This window comes from Hippocampus zosterae, chromosome 10, assembly GCF_025434085.1.
Source record: "Hippocampus zosterae strain Florida chromosome 10, ASM2543408v3, whole genome shotgun sequence".
In the NCBI taxonomy this organism is placed as follows: Eukaryota; Metazoa; Chordata; class Actinopteri; order Syngnathiformes; family Syngnathidae; genus Hippocampus; species Hippocampus zosterae.
Window position 1 is genome coordinate 5,489,455 of NC_067460.1, and position 19,715 is coordinate 5,509,169.

Sequence of the window (19,715 nt, forward strand, 5' to 3'; positions counted from 1 at the left end):
GAGGCAAAATCATACATATTGCAGCACCCACGCTCCCCAAATTCCATTAATTTTCCACGAAAACATTGGCTGTTTCATTTGCTTGAACATGAATGTGGATTTGTCTGCACATAATCTTGTTTCTTTTTACACGATGAGAACAGATTTTTTTCCCCCCTCTTCCAGGGGAGCATGAGCAAGAACCATGGCACAACAAAATAAGGCAGTATGTACAGCGGGCTGAATATATCCACAGTTATTCTGCCACTTGCCTGTGGAAACAATCAATTTTGGATACTAAAAGTACATTTGCTTTAATTGGCTCTGAAGTTGGCTCCTCGTGCCTTATATAATCACTGTCACCATCTGTATTGGAGTACGTCATAATACCGGGGACTGCACTGTATAAAACTGAACACCAGTCTTGCAGAAAGTGCACCACTGCAGGAGTGTGCAGTTTCTTCACACCGTGACCAGATCTAAAAGTACAGCCATGAATGCCACTCAACAACAGCAGAACAACCAGACAGGTAAAGATTTTTTTATTACCGGGAACACATGGACAAATTGATAAGATATTAATTGTATCTTTATGTGCTTTTAATGTTTTCCTCCAGCACTGAAAAAAAACAGGTCCAAGAAGAACACTAATCATTTCACAGATATGCATGATCTGCCTTGCATCGAAAAGATTGTGTGCACTGTCGGCGAGACTCCACATCCCATCCAAACAAACATCACGGGCAAATTCCCAGAATGGATCAACGGCAGTTTCCTGAGGAATGGCCCGGGGAAGTTTGAAATCGGAAACCAGAAGTAAGTACAATGCCTTGAGAGAAAGAAATACTATGCAGGTAATAAAGGCAGCACCTCCATCCGAGGCTTCCAGTCAGTGTTTTTTGTTTTCTTCCTCAGGTTCAACCACTGGTTTGATGGCATGGCTTTGTTACATCAGTTTAAAATTTCCAAGGGGCAGGTGACTTACAGGAGCCGCTTCCTTTCCAGTGACAGTTACCAGGCCAACAATGAAAAGAACCGGATTGTTGTTTCAGAATTTGGAACAGTCAGTGTGCCAGACCCTTGTAAAAACTTTTTCCAACGCTTCCTCTCAAGATTTGAATTACCAAGTAAGTACAGTGTCGAACCACAGAAAAGAAGCCGATTCCATTACACAGTATTTTAATCACGCAAACCAACAATTATGAATTCAACTGATCTTTTTTTCTGTGTTGTAATTTGGAGGCTTCTTGTATCTGCTCTAGAGCACACAGATAATGCCAATGTGAGCGTTGTGACCTACAAAGGCGATTACTATGTCAGCACAGAATCAAACATGATGCACAAGATTGACCCTGAGACGCTGGAGGCAACCAAAAAGGTACTGATCAGTTTCATTTTACAATACATCCTGATTTATATTGCACTTTCACAACAGCTGCACCTTTAACAAAGCACTTCACAAATCAGTTAACGTAAATTAAAATAATAAACACAACACAAAACATAAAAACCTGGACAGTCCTGCAATCTTAACCACTTTTCCCCTCATACGGTTTCTTGTTTGAAGCAGTTCTAGATGAAAGCGGAGAGAATCAAAGTGTCCTTTCACCAGTGGATCAGCAATGTCATGCTCAAAATGTGCATATGTCTGCTACAAGCTAAATTTGATTGCATCAGTTGATGAAAAGTGAGATTGGTTCAATTCTCCTGTCCCATCTAAATCTGTTTCAATTCCAAGCGGCGACTCACAGTTCCAGATACGCATCCGTTCTCCGCGCCGACGCTTCTCTCTCCTCATCCTTGACTCCACAATGAATGGATGTAAGGAAACAAATATTTCTGCTATGACTCAACTGTGCATATTAAGCACATTAAGCTTATTTCATTGGCTTTACCATATGGCTGGAAAAGCCCATAAACATTCGTCCATTTTCTGATCCGCTTGTCCTCACAAGAGTTTCAGGGTGTGCTGGAGCCTATCCCAGCCGTCTTCGGGCAGCAGGAGGGGGCACACTCTGAATTGGTTTCCAGCCACTCGCAGAGCACACAGAGACGAACAACCACCCACATTCACACTCACACCCAGGGACAATTTAGAGTGTTCCATTAACCTGCCACACATGTCTTTGGAATGTGGGAGGAAACTGGAATACCTGGAGAAAACCCATGCAGGCACGGGAGAACATGCAAATTTCAATCTGGAAGGCCGGAGCCGGAATCAAACCCTGTCCCTCTCTCTGCACAGTGAGGCCAAAGCATTAACCAGTCCCCCACTGGGCCGCCACCCGTAAACATGCTAAGAAAAAAATCTTTCATTGAGATTGGAAAAAAAAAATCTAAACGAACTTTGTGCATCTGTCAGGATGTGATGCGCTCCCGAAAAAGAACAACCTGAAGTGAAATTGCCTCGTTTGTTGGGTTTGTCTGATATTCTCACCAAAAGGGTTAACATCTAAAATGATCCTCTAATGATAGCAGGTCTAAGAGAAGGGGGTTTCCACTCTAGACTCCTTTTTTAAAAAAAGTTTTTTTTAAGTGAACACCTTGTCTCGATTGAATCCATATTGACTAGGTGAACTGGAGGGATTTTATTGCTGTTAACAGCGCCACCGCTCACCCTCACGTCGATGTTGATGGAACAACATACAACATGGGGAATTCATTCTCCCATAAAGGTAGAGTACTTCAGTACGTCAAGATAAAAATCGCTTTGCTTCTCGACTTGTCTGGTAAAATACGTGACAAACTCTATGTGTATGTACTCTCAGGGTCATATTACAACATTATCCAAGTGCCTCAAATGAAATACAGCACTGAAGAAACCCTGGAGGGAGCCAAGGTGCTTTGCTCTATTCCCTCAACGGACTCTGCCAAACCCTCCTACTTCCACAGTTTTGGTAAGCAACAGACCTGCAAACTCCTGTGCCGAAATGTACCGGTACTTCAAAACGACCCCGCAACACATTTTTTTTAAAATATTTGACATCAAACCCTTTTTTTGTTCCTAATATTTGAAGAGTTGAGCTTTTTCATGAAACCAAAAAAAATCTAATTTTCTTCCCCATAGGCGTTATACAGTATTCCCGAAAGCTAGCGTCTACATCTACAAAAACTTTACAGTGAAACTCCTCTGCAACGAAATCATGTTTGCAACAAGAAATTTTTCACAAGAGGGGGGTTTACACTGTAGCAAATTTGATCTCAGATGTAAACACACACACACAAACGTATGTGCACACACACACACAAACATGTGTACTCTTTATTTTCATTCCAATAGTGCATAAGTATGAGCATACACTTATTTGACACTTCATGTAGTCAGCGTAGAAAGAAAAAAAAGGGAGAGAAATTGTGTACGATCAGCATTCACCTTCACTTACACCAATTTCTTGGATAATATATTTTATTTTGCTCCCTCCGTCTTTCATTTTGATCACTTTTACCCTCTCTTCCAGCGTCAGAGCTCTTTTTGTCTTAGCTGCTTGACATCCAAAACTCCTTTTGGTAGCCATTTTAGCAATGCAACGTTCTTGCTGTGTCTGAAACTATTCATTCATTCATCTTCCGAACCGCTCAATCCTCACTAGGGTCGCGGGGGGTGCTGGAGCCTATCCCAGCTGTCTCCGGGCAGTAGGCGGGGGACACCCTTAATCGGTTGCCAGCCAATCGCAGGGCACACAGAGACGAACAACCATCCACGCACACACTCACTCCTAGGGACAATTTAGAGTGTTCAATTAGCCTGCCACACATGTTTTTGGAACGTGGGAGGAAACCGGAGCACCCAGAGAAAACCCACGCAGGCCCGGGGAGAACATGCAAACTCCACACAGGGAGGCCGGAGCTGGAATCGAACCCGGTACTTCTGCACTGTGAAGCCGACGTGCTAACCACTGGACTACCGGGCCGCCTGTCTGAAACTAACACTAACAAATACTTCCTAGACCACTGTGCATGTGTAAACCAGTGTGGTGGTTGCTGTTGCCGTTTCCAAACAAAGCAGTAGAGGTTGCTGTTGGATTAGACTTCTTTGTAGTGAAGCTCATCGTGAGGCAAGAGCAGAGATTATTGTAAGAGTTTGTATAATGCAACAGGGGTTTTTTTTCATTGTATAGGGGCAGGAAAGTGGGAATGGTGTTAATGCATGAAGATTTTTTTCACAATAGGGGGTATTTTCACCCATGTAGGTTCCGTTGTCAAGGAGTTTCACTGTAGTAATATTTCCCATTAAAGTGATGTAAGGGTGATTGTTAGCCTCTCAAGAGAAAATCTATGTTGCCAACAAGTTATCGACATCATGGCAAATGAAGCGTTCTTTGTCCTACCCACTGCAGCAATGTCTGAGAACTACGTGGTATTCATTGAGCAGCCCCTCAAAATGGACCTGTTGAAAATCGTAACAAGCAAGTTGACAGGAAAGAGCATTAGCGACAGCTTCTTCTGGGACCCCAAACTCAAAACAATCTTCCATCTTGTTCCGAAAAAAAACGGGAAGGTAAGGTCAAAATGAATCAAAGTCTTTTCAATCTGCCGACTGTGCCTCAAGCACTTTTTTTTACAAAATTCTTTTTTAATTATAGGTGAGCTCCTTCCAGTATCTTGCTCAGCCACTGACAACCTTCCACCAAATCAACGCCTTTGAGGAAGATGGTCATTTAATCATAGATATGTGCGCATCAGATGATGGCAGGATAATTTCAAACTACAATATCCAGAACCTTCGCAAGTCAGGGGAAGATCTCGATGAGGTAAGCAAGTTGAACCAGCAGCACGACACGTCACCACAGTAAATAACATCTGTCCAACAGATGGTTTCAGGACAATTATTTTTCTGGATGAGGACTAAAAGTACAGCATATTTTTTTTCCACAGGTGTATAACACACAATGTAGAATCTTCCCACGTCGCTTTGTTCTTCCACTCAATGTTGATGAGAAAACACCGTACGACCAGAACTTGAACGGCTTGCCTAACAGCTCAGCCACTTCGTTCAGGATTGCCAAGAAAAAGGTAGACTTCTTTCAGCATTTCCATTCTCTGAACTGTTTATGCTCACTGGGCTCGCGGCAGGCAGTCAGTTGCGGCTGTCAGTGGGTGGGCTACGCCCTGAACTGGTCGCCAGCTAATCGCAGGCCTTACAATCGTCTCACAAGAATAAAAAATAAATAAATAAAATAAAGCAACACCACACACACAATAGAAAAACAGCACAAAATTTCAGATGATTTCCTCAGTTTCATTAATCAAATCACTTGAACATTTGTGCAGATATTCTGTACCCATGAGGATCTCCATGGTGAAGACCTTCATGAGTACGGCGGTCTCGAGTTTCCTCAGATCAACTACGGCAAATACAACACACAGCCCTACCGCTACTTCTATGGCTGCGGCTTCAGACACCTTGTCGGCGACACACTGATCAAGATGGACATTCGAGGAAAACACATGAAGGTGGGCGAACCGTAGCTTTTCTTTTGGTTTTTAGCAACAGTGTTGTGGCAAAACGAAAATTGCAATTTGAGTTCACACAAACAATCAACGGTAACAATCACTGGTTCACTTCCTGCTGGTTTTAAGGTTTCATAACTTTCCTCTACTTTTTCCGCCAAGGTCTGGGAACAACCTGGCCTATATCCCTCAGAGCCTGTCTTCGTACCTTCCCCAGATGCCACAGAGGAGGATGATGGTGTTATTTTGTCCGTGGTCATCACTCCAAATAAGGTTGCTCCAGTTTAGTAAAACTTTGTGTGCGTGTGTGTGTGTTTGGGGGGGTGGGGGAAGGGAGGGGGGGACAAACAAACAAATCATCAGTTCCCAAAGAAATCTCATAATCTAGATCACCAAACTAACCTAAGTTGCACTTGAAAAGTAACAACATTGTCAGGTCAAAATGTCCAAAACCTGTTAAACACGATCAATCCATTTTGACGAGTCCTTGTAAAAAAAAAAAAAAAAAAGTATGAATCCCGAACGACATATTTGACAAAGATGTCCTCTTTGCATTGTTTCAGACTGAACACCTTCAACAAAACTTCACAGAACGTATACAGTGAATGGCATGAAACGATCGATGGAGTAATTATTCGATTTGGCTTTTTGTCATTTCGGAGTCTTCAAGTGCACAATTAGTTTATCTGCACACTACATCATCAGTATGATGCAAGAAACAATGTACACTTACTACCCCAAAAATGAAACAATTAAATTTAATGTTTGATATAAATAATATCACTTAAAAAAACATGCCATCACATTTGCCTTTTGGAAGTCTTCCAATTCAAAACTGATAATTATTATCCCTCTAATTTTTTTTCAGGACAAGAGCACATTCCTCTTGGCTTTGGATGCTAAGACCTTCGAGGAGCTGGGCAGGGCAGAGGTGCCAGTTAATATCCCGTATGGCTTCCATGGAACATTCATTGCCACAGCCGTTTAGCCATTTGATGGTTTATCATAGTTCATACTGCACTAGAGTCGATACGTATATGACTCCGCATCTCAAATAGGGCCATATTTTATTTCAAGTATTATCATATTTATGGTTGTTTGTCTGTATGTGTCTTGCGACCGGGTGGTGATTAGTTCAGCATCTACTAGGACACCTGAAAACCGGAAGAGGATATGTTGCTTCCTCTTCATCAAGGAGGTTTTATTGTCAATTGTGATTCTAGATAAACTCTTGTTTGTAATCCTTTACGATATACTTTTTTCTTCTTTCAAAAATAAACAAATCAATGTATTGTCAAAGTGTAGGCTACTGTATTTGTTCTGGGTTTGAGCAAGGCAGGTTCATAAACTGCAACTTCAAGATAAAGTCTTGTTCACAATTTGCAACAAAGAGTTTGGCTCCACCGTGTGGTTCTTTCTTTGGAATAGACATTGGCAACTGATTGTAGTTTTAACATTTGACATTGAAATGAAACTGAGTTCTCATCAAAGGGTTAGGCTAATAACAGAATGAATATTACAGACATGGTATTATTATTGCAAATGGCAGTGAAAGGACACACACACACGCGTGCACGCACACACACACACATTTATAGTAGTTTACAATTATTTGAGAATGTGAAAAAAACAGGCGAATTCTGAAAAGAAACAACCAATGCAGTAAACAAATAAAAAAGTAAAGATATATTAACCTAAGCAATAACAGTCACATAAATGCCAGATTATGGTAATGTTACTGCCATGTGATATAACGGGAATTCAGAGACAATGCACACTTTAAAGAGAACAGAAAATCTTAGTTCTCTATAAAATGGAACGTCTCATGTATACAGTTCATAAGGCAAAGTGAATTTTACAATTGATCAGAAATGTGAACTAATGTCTGCTTCAGATGATTCTTTTTCTCTTTTAGGAAGGATTCAAGGTTTTGAGCTTCTTGCAAAAGGCTCTCCAGCTCCTTCCTTTGAGTGATATCCACCGCTGCTTTCTCACTGAATTAAAAAAAATGCAGATAAAGAATTTACGAGAATGTAGTATTACTAGGTAAATGCAAAATTTCTTTTTTTATGGTTACTTTGATGAAATTAAATTATATGAGTGGTTATCTATGAAAATGATGGGTTTCTTTGAGAAAAAACTGGGTATTTCGGCAAGAACCAGGGAGAAAGCACTAATGTTGATATTGCTCGATTTTACACTCTCTGCTGGAACTGCCACCTGTTTTCCACTTCTGTTGTAAGCGGTGAAACGACTTACTATTCAATAGGAACAGATTAAGTACTGTCGAAGAACACTGACGGAGGAGTGTCAAGATCTACTGCAATGTTCCCAACCACTATTAATGTGCCATGAAAGATCATAAGGAATGCTGCAGGAAATTGTGCAGTTTCACTTAAGTCGTCTGAAAATTATTAGTTATTAACATGAATGATGTATTTCTATGCCAGAGAGTAACAAGCAGGACAATTTAATGTTCTTCCACTAGATGGCAGAAGGTAAATACACAGGGCTAGTGTTGCCACCTGTATCCATGAGCACGTTTGTTTGTTGGGTGTACTTTGAAATTTTGCTAGAGTAAAATACAGTGAAACTTCTCTACAACGAAACCATGTTTGCAGCAAGAATTTTTTTCACAATAGGTTTTTCACTCTAGCAATTTGATCTCAGATGTAAACACACACACACACACACAAACGAATGTGTACTCTTTATTTTTATTCCTATAGTGCATAAGTATGAGCACACACATATTTGACACTTCATATAGTCATTGTAGAAAGAAGAAAAAGGGAAAGAAATTGCGAAATTTACGATCAGCATTCACTTACATCAATTTCTTGGATAATGTATTTTATTTTGCTTCCTCCGTCTTTCATTTTGATCACTTTTACACTCTGTTCCAGCGTCAGAGCGCTTCTTGTCTTAGCTGCTTGACATCCAAAGGTCCTTTTGGTAGCCATTTTAGCAATGCAACGTTCATGCTGCGTCTGAATCTAACAGTAACAAATACTTCCTTTGTTACTTCCTGGACCCGGTGGCTTTTCTTTCCACCATCTCACTGTCTCTAACTAGACCTCCCCTCGATCGCCACCCAAGACAGCGTTGCTCAGCTGATGTCATGAAATGAACTTTTAAAGCCAGCCACGGGATGCTTCGTAGTCCTCGATGGCCATAGTTAGTGCGATGGAACTCGCCTTCTCTCTAATTAGCGCTCCAGTTAGCCTAAGGTTTTTAGCATGATAACAAGTAAAGCATTCCAGGAAACGTTCGTTTATTTGACTGTCCTTGAGCCACAAGCAATTTATTCTGAGCAGCTACCCCCTTTTGGCCAATCGGAGGCCAGGATGACGCTCAGTAAGCCAATGGCAGAGCTGCTATGAGTATGTTGCGTTCAGGAAACTCTGAGGTGTGTAAACCAGTGTGGTGGTTGCTGTTGCCGTTTCCGAATGAAGCAGTAGAGGTTGCTGTTGGATTAGACTTCGTTGTAGTGAATCTCTTCGCGAGGCAAGAGCAGAGAAAAAGATTCCGTATGACGCAACAGGATTTTTTTTCCGTTGTATGGGGGGGCAAGAGAGTGGGAATGTGTTAATGCATGAAGACTTTTTCACACTAGAGGGTATTTTTGGCCATGTAGGTTTCGTTGTAGAGGAGTTTCACTGTATGTGACAAGGCTCAATCAAGGTTAGGAAACACTGACCCAGAGCAACAGCCTCTTGGGCAAAGAACAAAAGCAACAGGAACACAACACCACTGCATCCACATGCAATAAATAAACATTTGCCCACATGAAAATGCTTAAAAGGCTGTTGAGCCTTTCAGAAGCCTGAAATAGTGGTTGAGTATTTCGTTGACTCCATTCCTCACTGGTGAGATTAAATCATTAAATTGTGTTTACCTTATGTGTATGATAGTCAGAAAATTGGACAGGGGCAGGAATAAAACTTGAAATGACAGTCGTTTAAGTGACATACCTTAACATATCGGCAAACTTTGAAAAAAGCATGCTGATATCTTGACCTGCACCTGCAACAAGTTGATCAACAAATTACAATAGAATAATGAAGTGAATGTGTCGGCAAGCTGACAAGAATCATGTTTTGGTTGCAATGGTTTGTCATTTTACTGGTTACCCAGATGACAACAAATGTTTTGTATCGCTTATCCTACAATTGATTGTTGTAGTATGGCCAGTTACCGAATAACACATGTCACACGTTGAAATTCTATTCTAATTCAACATTTTCAGAATCAACTTGACCAAAATAATTATTGCAGGGCCTTATATCACTGTATTTCAGAAACGGTGAAACTCATTTCTGTGAGTTCGGTCTGGTAAAATGTCGGGCAATTATGGTAGCCTATCGTTTGTACGAATGCATACCTGCAGCTGTAGTTTCAAATGAAGCCACTTTAGTCGCTTTTTGGAAATGGCGTTTCTTCTTTGTGATTTGTGATGACTTTACTGTATTTCCACAAGTTTGTTCCATCTAATTCAAATAGAAGGAAAACTGATTCCAAAGTAAAGTTTCATTCTATCCTTCCAACGAAACAGCTCAACTTACCTCCTCGGATGTCGTATATTCAGATCCTGTACTGTCTTTTAATCCCTTTTGTGACATGTTACTGTAAATTAAAAATACATGTCGTAATTTTACATTCTAAATCGATAAGCTTAGCACAACCTGACCTGTGAGACTGAAAACTAAACCTGATTCAATCTCCTTGTTAGTTTACGATACAGGTCTTCGACGCCACTTATTTTATTCTGTGCAAGATATCCAGGTATCATTCTTTAGTCATACACACAACGCGCAGTCGTCACTGTCGGTTAAGGTACACGTTTAGCAATCATGAAGAGGCCGTGTTTGTGGATAAATACCTAGCTTACCTGTGTGCTAATATAATTTAAACACATTTTCCTACTTACAAAACGTGTGCGGGATTTTTTGGTCGGAACTTTGTTAATATGTCTTGAAAAACAGTAACATCTTCGTGAAGTTAGTTTAATAGTTTGTAAGTCATAATTCAGTTGTTTAAAAAAAAGATTTAGTTCTATGAGAAGCAACCGCTCGTTTATATGTTGCCTTCAATGTACCTCGAAAATCTAAAATTAGTACGGGGTTTAAATAGCACACCGGTACTTTGGTATATTTTCTGCTTACAGAACATAATTCACACAATGATTAATTTATCACGTTGTGCAAGGTGTTCATGGAATTAGGAAGACTTTGATTGGTGTAGATGGGTATCAAAGGTGACTTTTTCATTTTGTCACATAAACCAGAGCAACAACAAGACTTATGATTTATGTTGTCTGAGTATATAATTAAGAACAAATATGTGAATTTGAAAGAATGGCTGGAAAATAATGCATCTGGACAAATTAATTTTTAAGATTTTATCATTAAGTCTCTGATGGTGTAGTGGTGCAGTCGCCCAATTTGTGTGTAGATAGCGTGGGATTGGTTCCCATTCAGTGACAGTGTGGATGTGAATGGTCAATGGTTGTTTGGCTCTCGATGTGCCCTGTGACAGACTGGCCACCAGTGTAGGGTGTGGTCTGCCTTTCACCCGAAGTCAGCTGGAATAGGCTCCTGTGACCTTGTTCAGGATAAGTGGTGTTAAAAAAGAAGGATGGATAGGGGGATTTTTTCTTTGTACAGCACCACAATGGAATATGATGTGATTGACGTTGTTTCACAAAAACAGCAAACTTCAATGGGCCATAAACAAGTTACAAGACACGAGAATATGATCTGTTCTTTTGTTCATCCATCAGAATGTATGTCTTCTTCACTTGGACCTGTTCACTACAGCTGGCATTTGCAGATGGCTCAATTCTGTTTCCAGCCGTTAACATAACAAAACAAGTGGGCTGCTGTTTAAAAATAAAAATACTGTCCTTTTACAACAATCAAATGTGATTTTGACTCCAAAGGAATTTGTCCAGTTCACAGCAGTGCATGACAAAGACGCATTGTATGGAAATGACAGTGGTTTGATCATTGATCATGGAGCACACTTTATTAAGTGAAACAAAAAGAGTAAAGCGCAGGGCATGAACCAGGTCTATCTGTAGAAGGTGGATTTTTTTCTAAACTACCCACAGTTCCTGAATGCAACACTGGGCCCATCGCAGCCTGTAGAAGGAGCTCTTGGCTGGCGTTTACCTAACCTGGAAGCCAAACATACACAAACATGGCGTTACCACAAGCAGGCAGGATGCTGTGTCCGGTTCGGCGTTCGCTTTACATCATTATCCTATGGCTTGTCGGAATACATTCATCAACACTTCATCTTCACAATGAGGCGCGCTTCATACCACCGCAACAGAGAGGATATTTTACAGTAGACGCAAATAAGGATTTACCAGACGCAGATGGAGGGGGCAGCGAGGATTCAGCTCTACGACTGGCCCCTCTTGGTGCTGCTGAAGGCGGGTCGGACTACGGCGCCCTTCCGCCAAAGCGAAACCGGAGGAGCACCAGTGAATCTTCCATGCCGAAGGTGTACGGACAGGTACTGAGATGCATCCCACTGGCGCTTTTCCCGGAACACCTTTAACGACGAACACTTAATATGCGATAATAAAATCACACAAGCCCGCTGTTGTTTTCTAAGACACACCATTAAAGAAATGGTGTGACTGCAAGGAGGAAATGCTTTCTGAGTTGACAAGGGCGCAAAACGACACAGTTCAGATCACATACGAGGGCACTCCGTTCTGGGTGTTTTTGTAACGTCCCCGTGTTCAAATGGCTGTCTACTCGTAAACCTGCTGTACTCGTCACTGACTTTTTTTAATAAAAAGGTAGCTCTTAAAGCACATTTGCAACAACTGTGGTACTCTCGGACAAAAGCAGCTAACTAGGCTTTTGAAGGATGCTCATGCTTATTTTACAGTATGCCTTTCACAAAGTAATGCGCTCGTTGATCTTGAATATGGAGGACTTCTCATAGACAAGGACTGCATACTGAGATATCCTGACTGTCTAGAAAAATGTTAGACAGGTGATGAAAAGTGAAACGAACGTGTCAATATTGAACAGTCCTTCCTACCTCCCTACCGACCTACCAACCTTCCTTCCTTCCTTCCTCTGTCAACCTGTATTTCAGTCCCATCAACATCTCACAATGTTCACACATATTGGTGAATTGTAGTTCATTTGAGATCGCCAAGGCAGCATAAATATATTGAGCGTCATGGCACCCTTTTAAATTGATAACGGTGTACGGGTGAAAGTACTTGTGACCTGTGAACCCCCCCACATATTCACAATGGAACTCAACTCAAGTGTGCTCAGTTTGTTCGAGAACCGAAATTCGGTCGTCATGCGAGGCATAAAAAACTCTAAATTTGTGGTCGAAAACCGATTTGGCCGAAAACATAGACGTTCGAAAACCGATATTTGACTGTATGCATGGCAGGCTGATTGAACACTATAAATTGTCGCAAGGTGTGAGTGTGAGCATGTATGGTTGTTCGTCTATGAATGCCCTGCGATTGGCTGGCAACCAGTTCAGGGTGTCCCCTGCCTACTACTCGAAGCTGTATATATGTGTGTGTGTGTATATATATATATATATAGAGAGAGAGAGAGAGAGAGAGAGAGATTAGAGCTGTCAAACGATTAAAATATTTAATCTAATTAAAAATGCAACTGTCATAATTAACTCAAATGGACTAAAAAATTAATCGTGATTACTCACACATTTTTATCGTTTCTGAATTTCCTTTTACATTTTTGTCGTATTTTTCACCCATTTTAATGCTCTCATCAACATGGAATCATGAATCAGTTTTCTATGTGCCAAATGCAAATATTTACTGAAATAACAATTTTGATTTTCAATTTTACATGAACATTTTTCAATTGGAGCGGTTATTCACACATAATCTCTCACACAATATTACTGTCCATCAACAACCGTGAAAACAATATTTTGTCGCACAACAGCTGCTTTAACAGCTTTTTTTTTATAAAATCAAAACAGAGCAATATAACATTATAAAGTGCACATCTAAGCTAAACTAGTACTCAGCCTATAGTAGATTAACCACGGTTACATACTTCGTTTTTCTCAAGTTTACTGTGAACACAGCAGTCTGTTTCTGTATGTTTGTTGAAGAATAACGAGACACCGGACACCAGTGTTCATTATGTGCCGCTGTATTCAAAACTGCCCGCCGTACAAAAAAGCACACGCACTTCTCCCGTGGTGCTGGGGCAAACCATTCTGAAAGGGGGAGGGGGGCTCACTCCTCCTAACACAGTCAGGCTATGTTGATTGTGTTGGTCCTTCTTGTGCGGAAGTCTCTCTACAGTTTTTGTGTAGACCTCATTTCGAATGACAACACTGGAGACGTTTTATTTTCGCTAGGTCGCTACCACTGTCAGACAAACACAGAGAAGCTCCACCCGCTCTATTTATATGGACGCAGAACACTGTAACCTTCCACACAAAATAGTTCCAAACAAGTAACATCCGCTTGTGACGTGAGCCGCGTTAATCTCGCGAGAAAAAATTTAATCCCGTTAAAATTAATGCCAATAAAAACGCGCTAAACTGACAGCTCTAATATATATATATATATATATATATATATATATATATATATATATTCATTCATTCATTCATCTTCCTAACCGCTTGATCCTCACTAGGGTCGCGGGGGGTGCTGGAGCCTATCCCAGCTGTCTCCGGGCAGTAGGCGGGGGACACCCTGAATCGGTTGCCAGCCAATCGCAGTATATATATATATATATATATATATATATATATATATATATATATATATATATATATATATATATATATATATATATTACTCTCAAGAGGTTGTCTTCCAAAATGGTGGCGTGTTTTTGGCTCCATCCGTCTTCCCATCTACTCTAGCTATGTTCCCAGTCCCTGCTGATGAAAAGCAGCCCCGGATCATGATGGTGTCACCACCATGTCTGAATGTGGGTCATGGTATCTTCAGGGTGATGTGCCAAGTTACTCTATGCCAAACAAAACACTCTAAATTTGTCCAAAAAGTTCCATTTTCGATTTTCATCTCACGATAGCACCTTCTTCCATGCTTGTTGTGTTTCCCAGGTGGCTTTGCAAACTTCAAATGGGACTTATTGTAGTTGTCTTTACAAAATTGGATTTCGTTTTGCCACTCTTCTATAAAGAAAAATGTATTTGTGCAGTCTATGACTGACTAATAGTTGTTCGATGAACAGATTATCCAACCTAAGCTGTGGATCTCTGAAGTACATCCAGAGTGATCATGGGCATTTTGGCTACATTGCTGATTTGTGCTCTACTTGTTTAGGCTGAAAGTTGAGAGGGATAGCTGAGTCTTGGTAGGTTTGCAGTGATATGATACTCTTGTGAAATGAGATATTTGTATGTGATCACAAAGTCAATACAGTTTGCATAGATGCAGGTAAAAAAATCAAAATTTTCCGCGATGGTATTTGTTATTTTAAGTGTTAATTTTGAATTTTGACATTTGAGATCTGATTCATCTAATTGAATAGACTTGCTTTCTTTACGATTGTTGAAAACCTACATTGTTATGTAAAGGCTAATTAATACACGGGCATAGTCACTGGAATGAATTATAGAAAACTAAACTGAAAGCCAGTTGTACTGTTTTTATTTAAAATATACAAGTACGTAGTATAATTTTTTGTTTACACTAGACACAAACATGTCATGAACTGACTGTGCATTTGTAAACTTGCTTCACTTTACTTGCAGCCATGTTCAGAGGAAGCAATGCACGTCACAGGCGTTATACTGTGGAAGCAGCGATGTCCCCCCCCCCACCCCTGCAAAAAGTCCCTTGAAACACATTTGGCATGCTCACAGTCTCTGACTGGCCCTCACAGTGAACATCCATCCATCCATTTTCGAATGGATGCTTATCCTCCCTAGGGTCGCGGGTGTGCTGGAGCCTATCCCAGCTGTCTTTGGGCAGTGTGCGGGGGCACACCCTGAACTGGTTGTCAGCCAATCACAGGGCACACCTAGACAAACAAGCATTTACATTCAGAGTCACACCCAGGGACAAATTAGAGTGTTCAATGAGCCTGCCATGCATGTTTTTGGAATGTGGGAGGAAACCAGACTACCCGGAGAAAACCCACGCAGGCACAGGACATGCAAAAACATGGCCTTCGATGAGCGTTCCAGTTTCTCATGCGTCTCCTTTGCAAAATCAATTGCACGCCCCTGCATTAAACAAGCTTAAATTTATCGATTCATCACCAAGCCTTGAAAACGCATCTGTGAAGCACAGTGAAGGTTATATGTCTTGGTTTTGACTTGCTACTTTTGGGATGGGCTCATTAATCTTCATTTATGTAACGCATGACTGGAGCAGACCAATGACCTCAGAAGCCTACAGAATCATTTTAAAAATAACTAAACACTTGTAACAGCAAAGTAGTAACATATTATTCAGCGATAGATAGATATTTTTCTTCAGGACCAATATTGATTGAGTCATGGCAGTTGAGGAGAGTCCGATAACTTATATTTAGAACCAATATTAGTTTGTGGTAATTTGTGGTAAAACTGAAAAATCCCAGCCTCTGACTTTGTTAAAGGTATCCAAAGACGCACAGTATTTATTCAACAGCTTTTCAGATTCATTTACAACATGTTGAAGTTTTTTTTTCCAATCTTAGAAAATAAACACAATTCTTGAAAAATTCTAGCAAGTGCACAGAGCTCGCTTGCTAAGGAGTCTGTCCAAAGTTATACGAAGACGTCAACAAATAAAAAAAGCTTGCAAAATTTTCTGCAGTCAATGAAGTTTTACAAAATGTCAATATGATTGAAAGTTTGATCATTTACTTATCACTCATTCTTATCTTCATTCAAAAACAAAAAAGTCCATTCTCACCGCAGCTACAGGTTCGCACCTCATCAGTGTGAATGCTCGCAAAGAACTCAAGATCTTAAAATAGGCCCGTTTTTTAATTGAGCGTTATCGTCATACTTAAAAAAAATGCCAGGCTTCGATGAGCATAACATAGATGAAATCAAACCAAATCTGAGCCTCAATCCCATTCAATAGCTTTTGGAAAAAACTAGAACAAAGAAAGCAAACCAGGCCCTCTTGTCCACCATCACTGACCAATGACCTCACAAATGTTCTGAAAGAATGGAGAAAGTGTCCTACAAACACACTCCAGAATCATTTCATGTCAGGTGCATTTTCACTCATATTTACACACATTTCAGTTTTTGCAACGAGCTTTGTCGTCGAGAAACAATTCTCATTCAACCATCAAAGAGAATGAGTACAGGCTAGTTACAGTAAAACAGGGAGGGTCGGGGGGAATCCTGATATTTGTACCTGGGAATAGACAGCATAGCAAGGATGTGTTTGCCTGCCAGTCCTACAAAGATGATGTCATTGCTTGAGGCTAGCTGTGCTGGTAAATGGGGTCCCGGCCATACTGCACCCGCCTTCCTTTTAGTCTTGTTGAATAATGGACAGCATTGAGCTGAAGAGAAGAGAGGGCGGTAGGGGATTGCAGGATAAATGCCTGTTGTATTGTTACCATGTCCTGCTCCTTGGTCGTACCAGACGCAGGGCCCACTCGCCGACAGCAATAGTGCGATGCTAACTTACTCAAAGTGTGTAGAATACAGCAAACGGAATTTAGACGATTAGATGTGCAAGAAAAGCCTCCATCAAAGTCAAGCAATATGCGACAAGATCAAGTTAAATAAGTACACTTGAAAATATTTGTGCTACGGATAACATGCGCTTTGGTGATGAAAGTGTTATTGCATGCTGTGTGCCAGACTCTCAGTGAAACAAGTACTTTACGTCAGCTTACGTTTACACAAGGAGGGAAAGCATTTTGATGATAAGATGCTGGCTTACTGGAAAAGATTGATTTAACAGGATTGACTCGAGTTGGTTGAATTGTGCTGGTGCTCAGGGCTGCTATTACCTACTCATAGACCCCGGAGCTAACCGTTAAATAGAGGCCTCCCTCTCCAACTCTAACGTTACGTTGCGTATGAAATGCGCTATGAATCAGTGATTAAAATTTTTTTATTTTATTTTTACAAACCCCTACATACTACCTAGATGAAAAATATGAAAAAACATCATATGCTCTCCGTATGATACACCCCTTAATTTGTGATGTTTTTTTTTAATGAGTGTCATTCACAGGATTTTTTGCAGAGATGGGGGACACCATGAGGAGATTTTTAAGCCAAAACCTTTTTTTTTTCTTTGTTAAAATATGACTGTGGCCATTACTTTAAGAGGGTGACATTATACTGTGTTGCAGGGCTGTAGTCCTTGAGTTCAGACTTGAGTCCAAAATCGACACTTTTTTTGGGGTCTCAGACTTGTCTCGGACTTGGCCATTTGACTCAAACTTTCTTTTTATCAACTTGACCGAGTCCAACGCTGGTTTTAACGGAGGAAAAAAATGGCATTTAAGAAAACACAAAAATTACTATACATCTAACCTTTGAAACATGTGAAAGAGCCTCATTCAAGAAGGCTCTTAAACGATGTCTATGTTTGGACTTCCTGAATGGAGTGGTCCACGCGTCACCTGCAGCTGAGTGTGCATCCTCGGTCGCACTAGTGAAACTGTAGTGTGGTGTCCTGTTTTTAGATTACTGGTAATGTGATGTGGAAGTGAAGGAATTAGTGTAGAACTGAAGTATGTGTGTGGTGCGCGTGCCAACTGTCACCGTGTACACTGAGAAGGTGAGAGAAGTGCGCAATTGCTTAAGCGGGCACCTTAGAGGAAAATTGCCTACAGATTCTGAAGAAGAGCATTTCAGACGCATACGCCATCACGTTGAGCTTTGTTCGACACTTGAAGAGGCACCACGAAAAGAAGAAGAAGGAGCAAAAGGTTCTAAAGAGTGTTGAGCAAAATGAAATTTTGTAATTATGTGGGTGTGAAAATAGTATTTTTCTTGATCTCATCTGGGCTTGGGCTTGGATTCGGACCTTGTGGACTAGGACTTGATTTGGACTTGGACCTTGAGGACTCTGACTTGACTTGGACTCAAAGCTTTGTGACTTGAATCTGACTTGGACTCAATAAATGTGGAGTTGACGATAGCTCTGTTGCGTTGTCATGCCGACGTCACAAGTTCTTATTCTTTGAGTCCTCCTTTAATTTGGAAATAATGTTTCCAACGGTATCTATTTTATTTTCAAGAAACATTGTTACAACAGAGAGATAATCGGCCAAACATACATGCCTGAACAGTTAATGTCATGCTTATTTGGTCTGCAAAATCAGTTTTGAACGTGACCCCAAATCATGAGGGCAATTCTCAAATGCTCTGCTGGTGGCTCACACTCAAACTGTCGTGGAAGTGGGTAAAAAGACCACCCTTGTAGTGGCACACTTTTACTTTGTCGATTAATCATTAATTGTGGTTGTACTCATGCATTTCATTATATGAAATAAATTCAATTCAAAGCCGATTTAGCTGTTCACTTTCATTTTATTTGTGTGTGTGTGTACAGTGAACAATTCAGAACACATAACATGTGTTTTCCATATCTGCGTGTGCTTGTAGAACTGGTTTTGGAGATTTGGCTCTCAATGTCTTTTGTTGGCTTTCCCATCCAGGGTTATTGTTGTTGTGTTTTTTTCCCCTTTTTTTTGGGGTGGGAGAAAGAACGTCATGGGACACCCAAATGACGCCATTCATGTCCTCACTCTACCTTTTTGCTTTGACAACAAATCTTGCATGCCAAGCACATTTAAAAATCAATGAAAGATGAATTTTATCTCTGCTTTAATTTGTATTTGTCACATCTTTGTGATTCAGTTCTCTTTTTGCATGTCAAATTTTACCTTGGCCACATTGGGGTGATTAAGTCTTTGCTTCAAGCAGATTTTATACAAGGCTGACAGAAAAAAAAAATTTAATCCCCAAATGACAAAATACACTGAATCTACGTATTGGTGCATATCCACAAACATTTTGTCTGTTTGTCAAATAATCACCATGCAGTGTTAACCCAAATCCACCTGATTCTCATCTTGTTTTCACCACTATTTGTCCTGCAGGCCAGCTTGAATGACTCTCATAACCAGATGGTTGTCCACTGGGCTGGAGAAAAAAGCAATGTCATCGTAGCTTTGGCCCGAGACAGCGTTGGCGCCGTTGGACCCAGAAACAGCTCGGTAATTTCAACGCATCCAAAACCTGCAAAACCTGCACAGTCAAGACTTATTTAGTTGTGTAGAACTTGACTATGTATCTCTGATATTACT

At 40.6% G+C, this 19,715-nt stretch overlaps 2 protein-coding genes and 1 long non-coding RNA gene across 3 annotated transcripts in view; 2 read left to right on the forward strand and 1 right to left on the reverse strand.

The window, feature by feature from the left end:
- Positions 1–400: 400 nt before the first annotated feature.
- On the forward strand, positions 401–6,722 carry bco2b (beta-carotene oxygenase 2b). The gene is made up of 12 exons (XM_052078942.1): positions 401–509; positions 597–795; positions 895–1,106; positions 1,242–1,357; positions 2,552–2,654; positions 2,748–2,876; positions 4,317–4,477; positions 4,563–4,730; positions 4,855–4,992; positions 5,251–5,433; positions 5,593–5,703; positions 6,299–6,722. Exons 1-12 carry the CDS (start codon positions 473–475, stop codon positions 6,416–6,418), a joined length of 1,677 nt encoding a protein of 558 aa, XP_051934902.1. The 5' UTR covers positions 401–472; the 3' UTR covers positions 6,419–6,722.
- A 4,708-nt stretch (positions 6,723–11,430) lies between these two features.
- On the reverse strand, positions 11,431–11,953 carry LOC127609290 (uncharacterized). The gene is made up of 2 exons (XR_007964510.1): positions 11,804–11,953; positions 11,431–11,608 (listed from the first exon to the last, which is right to left on the reverse strand). It is a non-coding gene; the product is annotated as an uncharacterized LOC127609290 (long non-coding RNA).
- Positions 11,597–19,715, forward strand: part of sorl1 (sortilin-related receptor, L(DLR class) A repeats containing) — a 55,601-nt gene continuing 47,482 nt past the window's right edge. The window contains exons 1-2 of the mRNA XM_052078787.1: positions 11,597–11,952; positions 19,509–19,625. Of these exons, the coding sequence (XP_051934747.1) occupies positions 11,632–11,952; positions 19,509–19,625 (438 nt within the window). The 5' untranslated portion in view covers positions 11,597–11,631. The remainder of the gene's footprint in view (positions 11,953–19,508; positions 19,626–19,715) is intronic.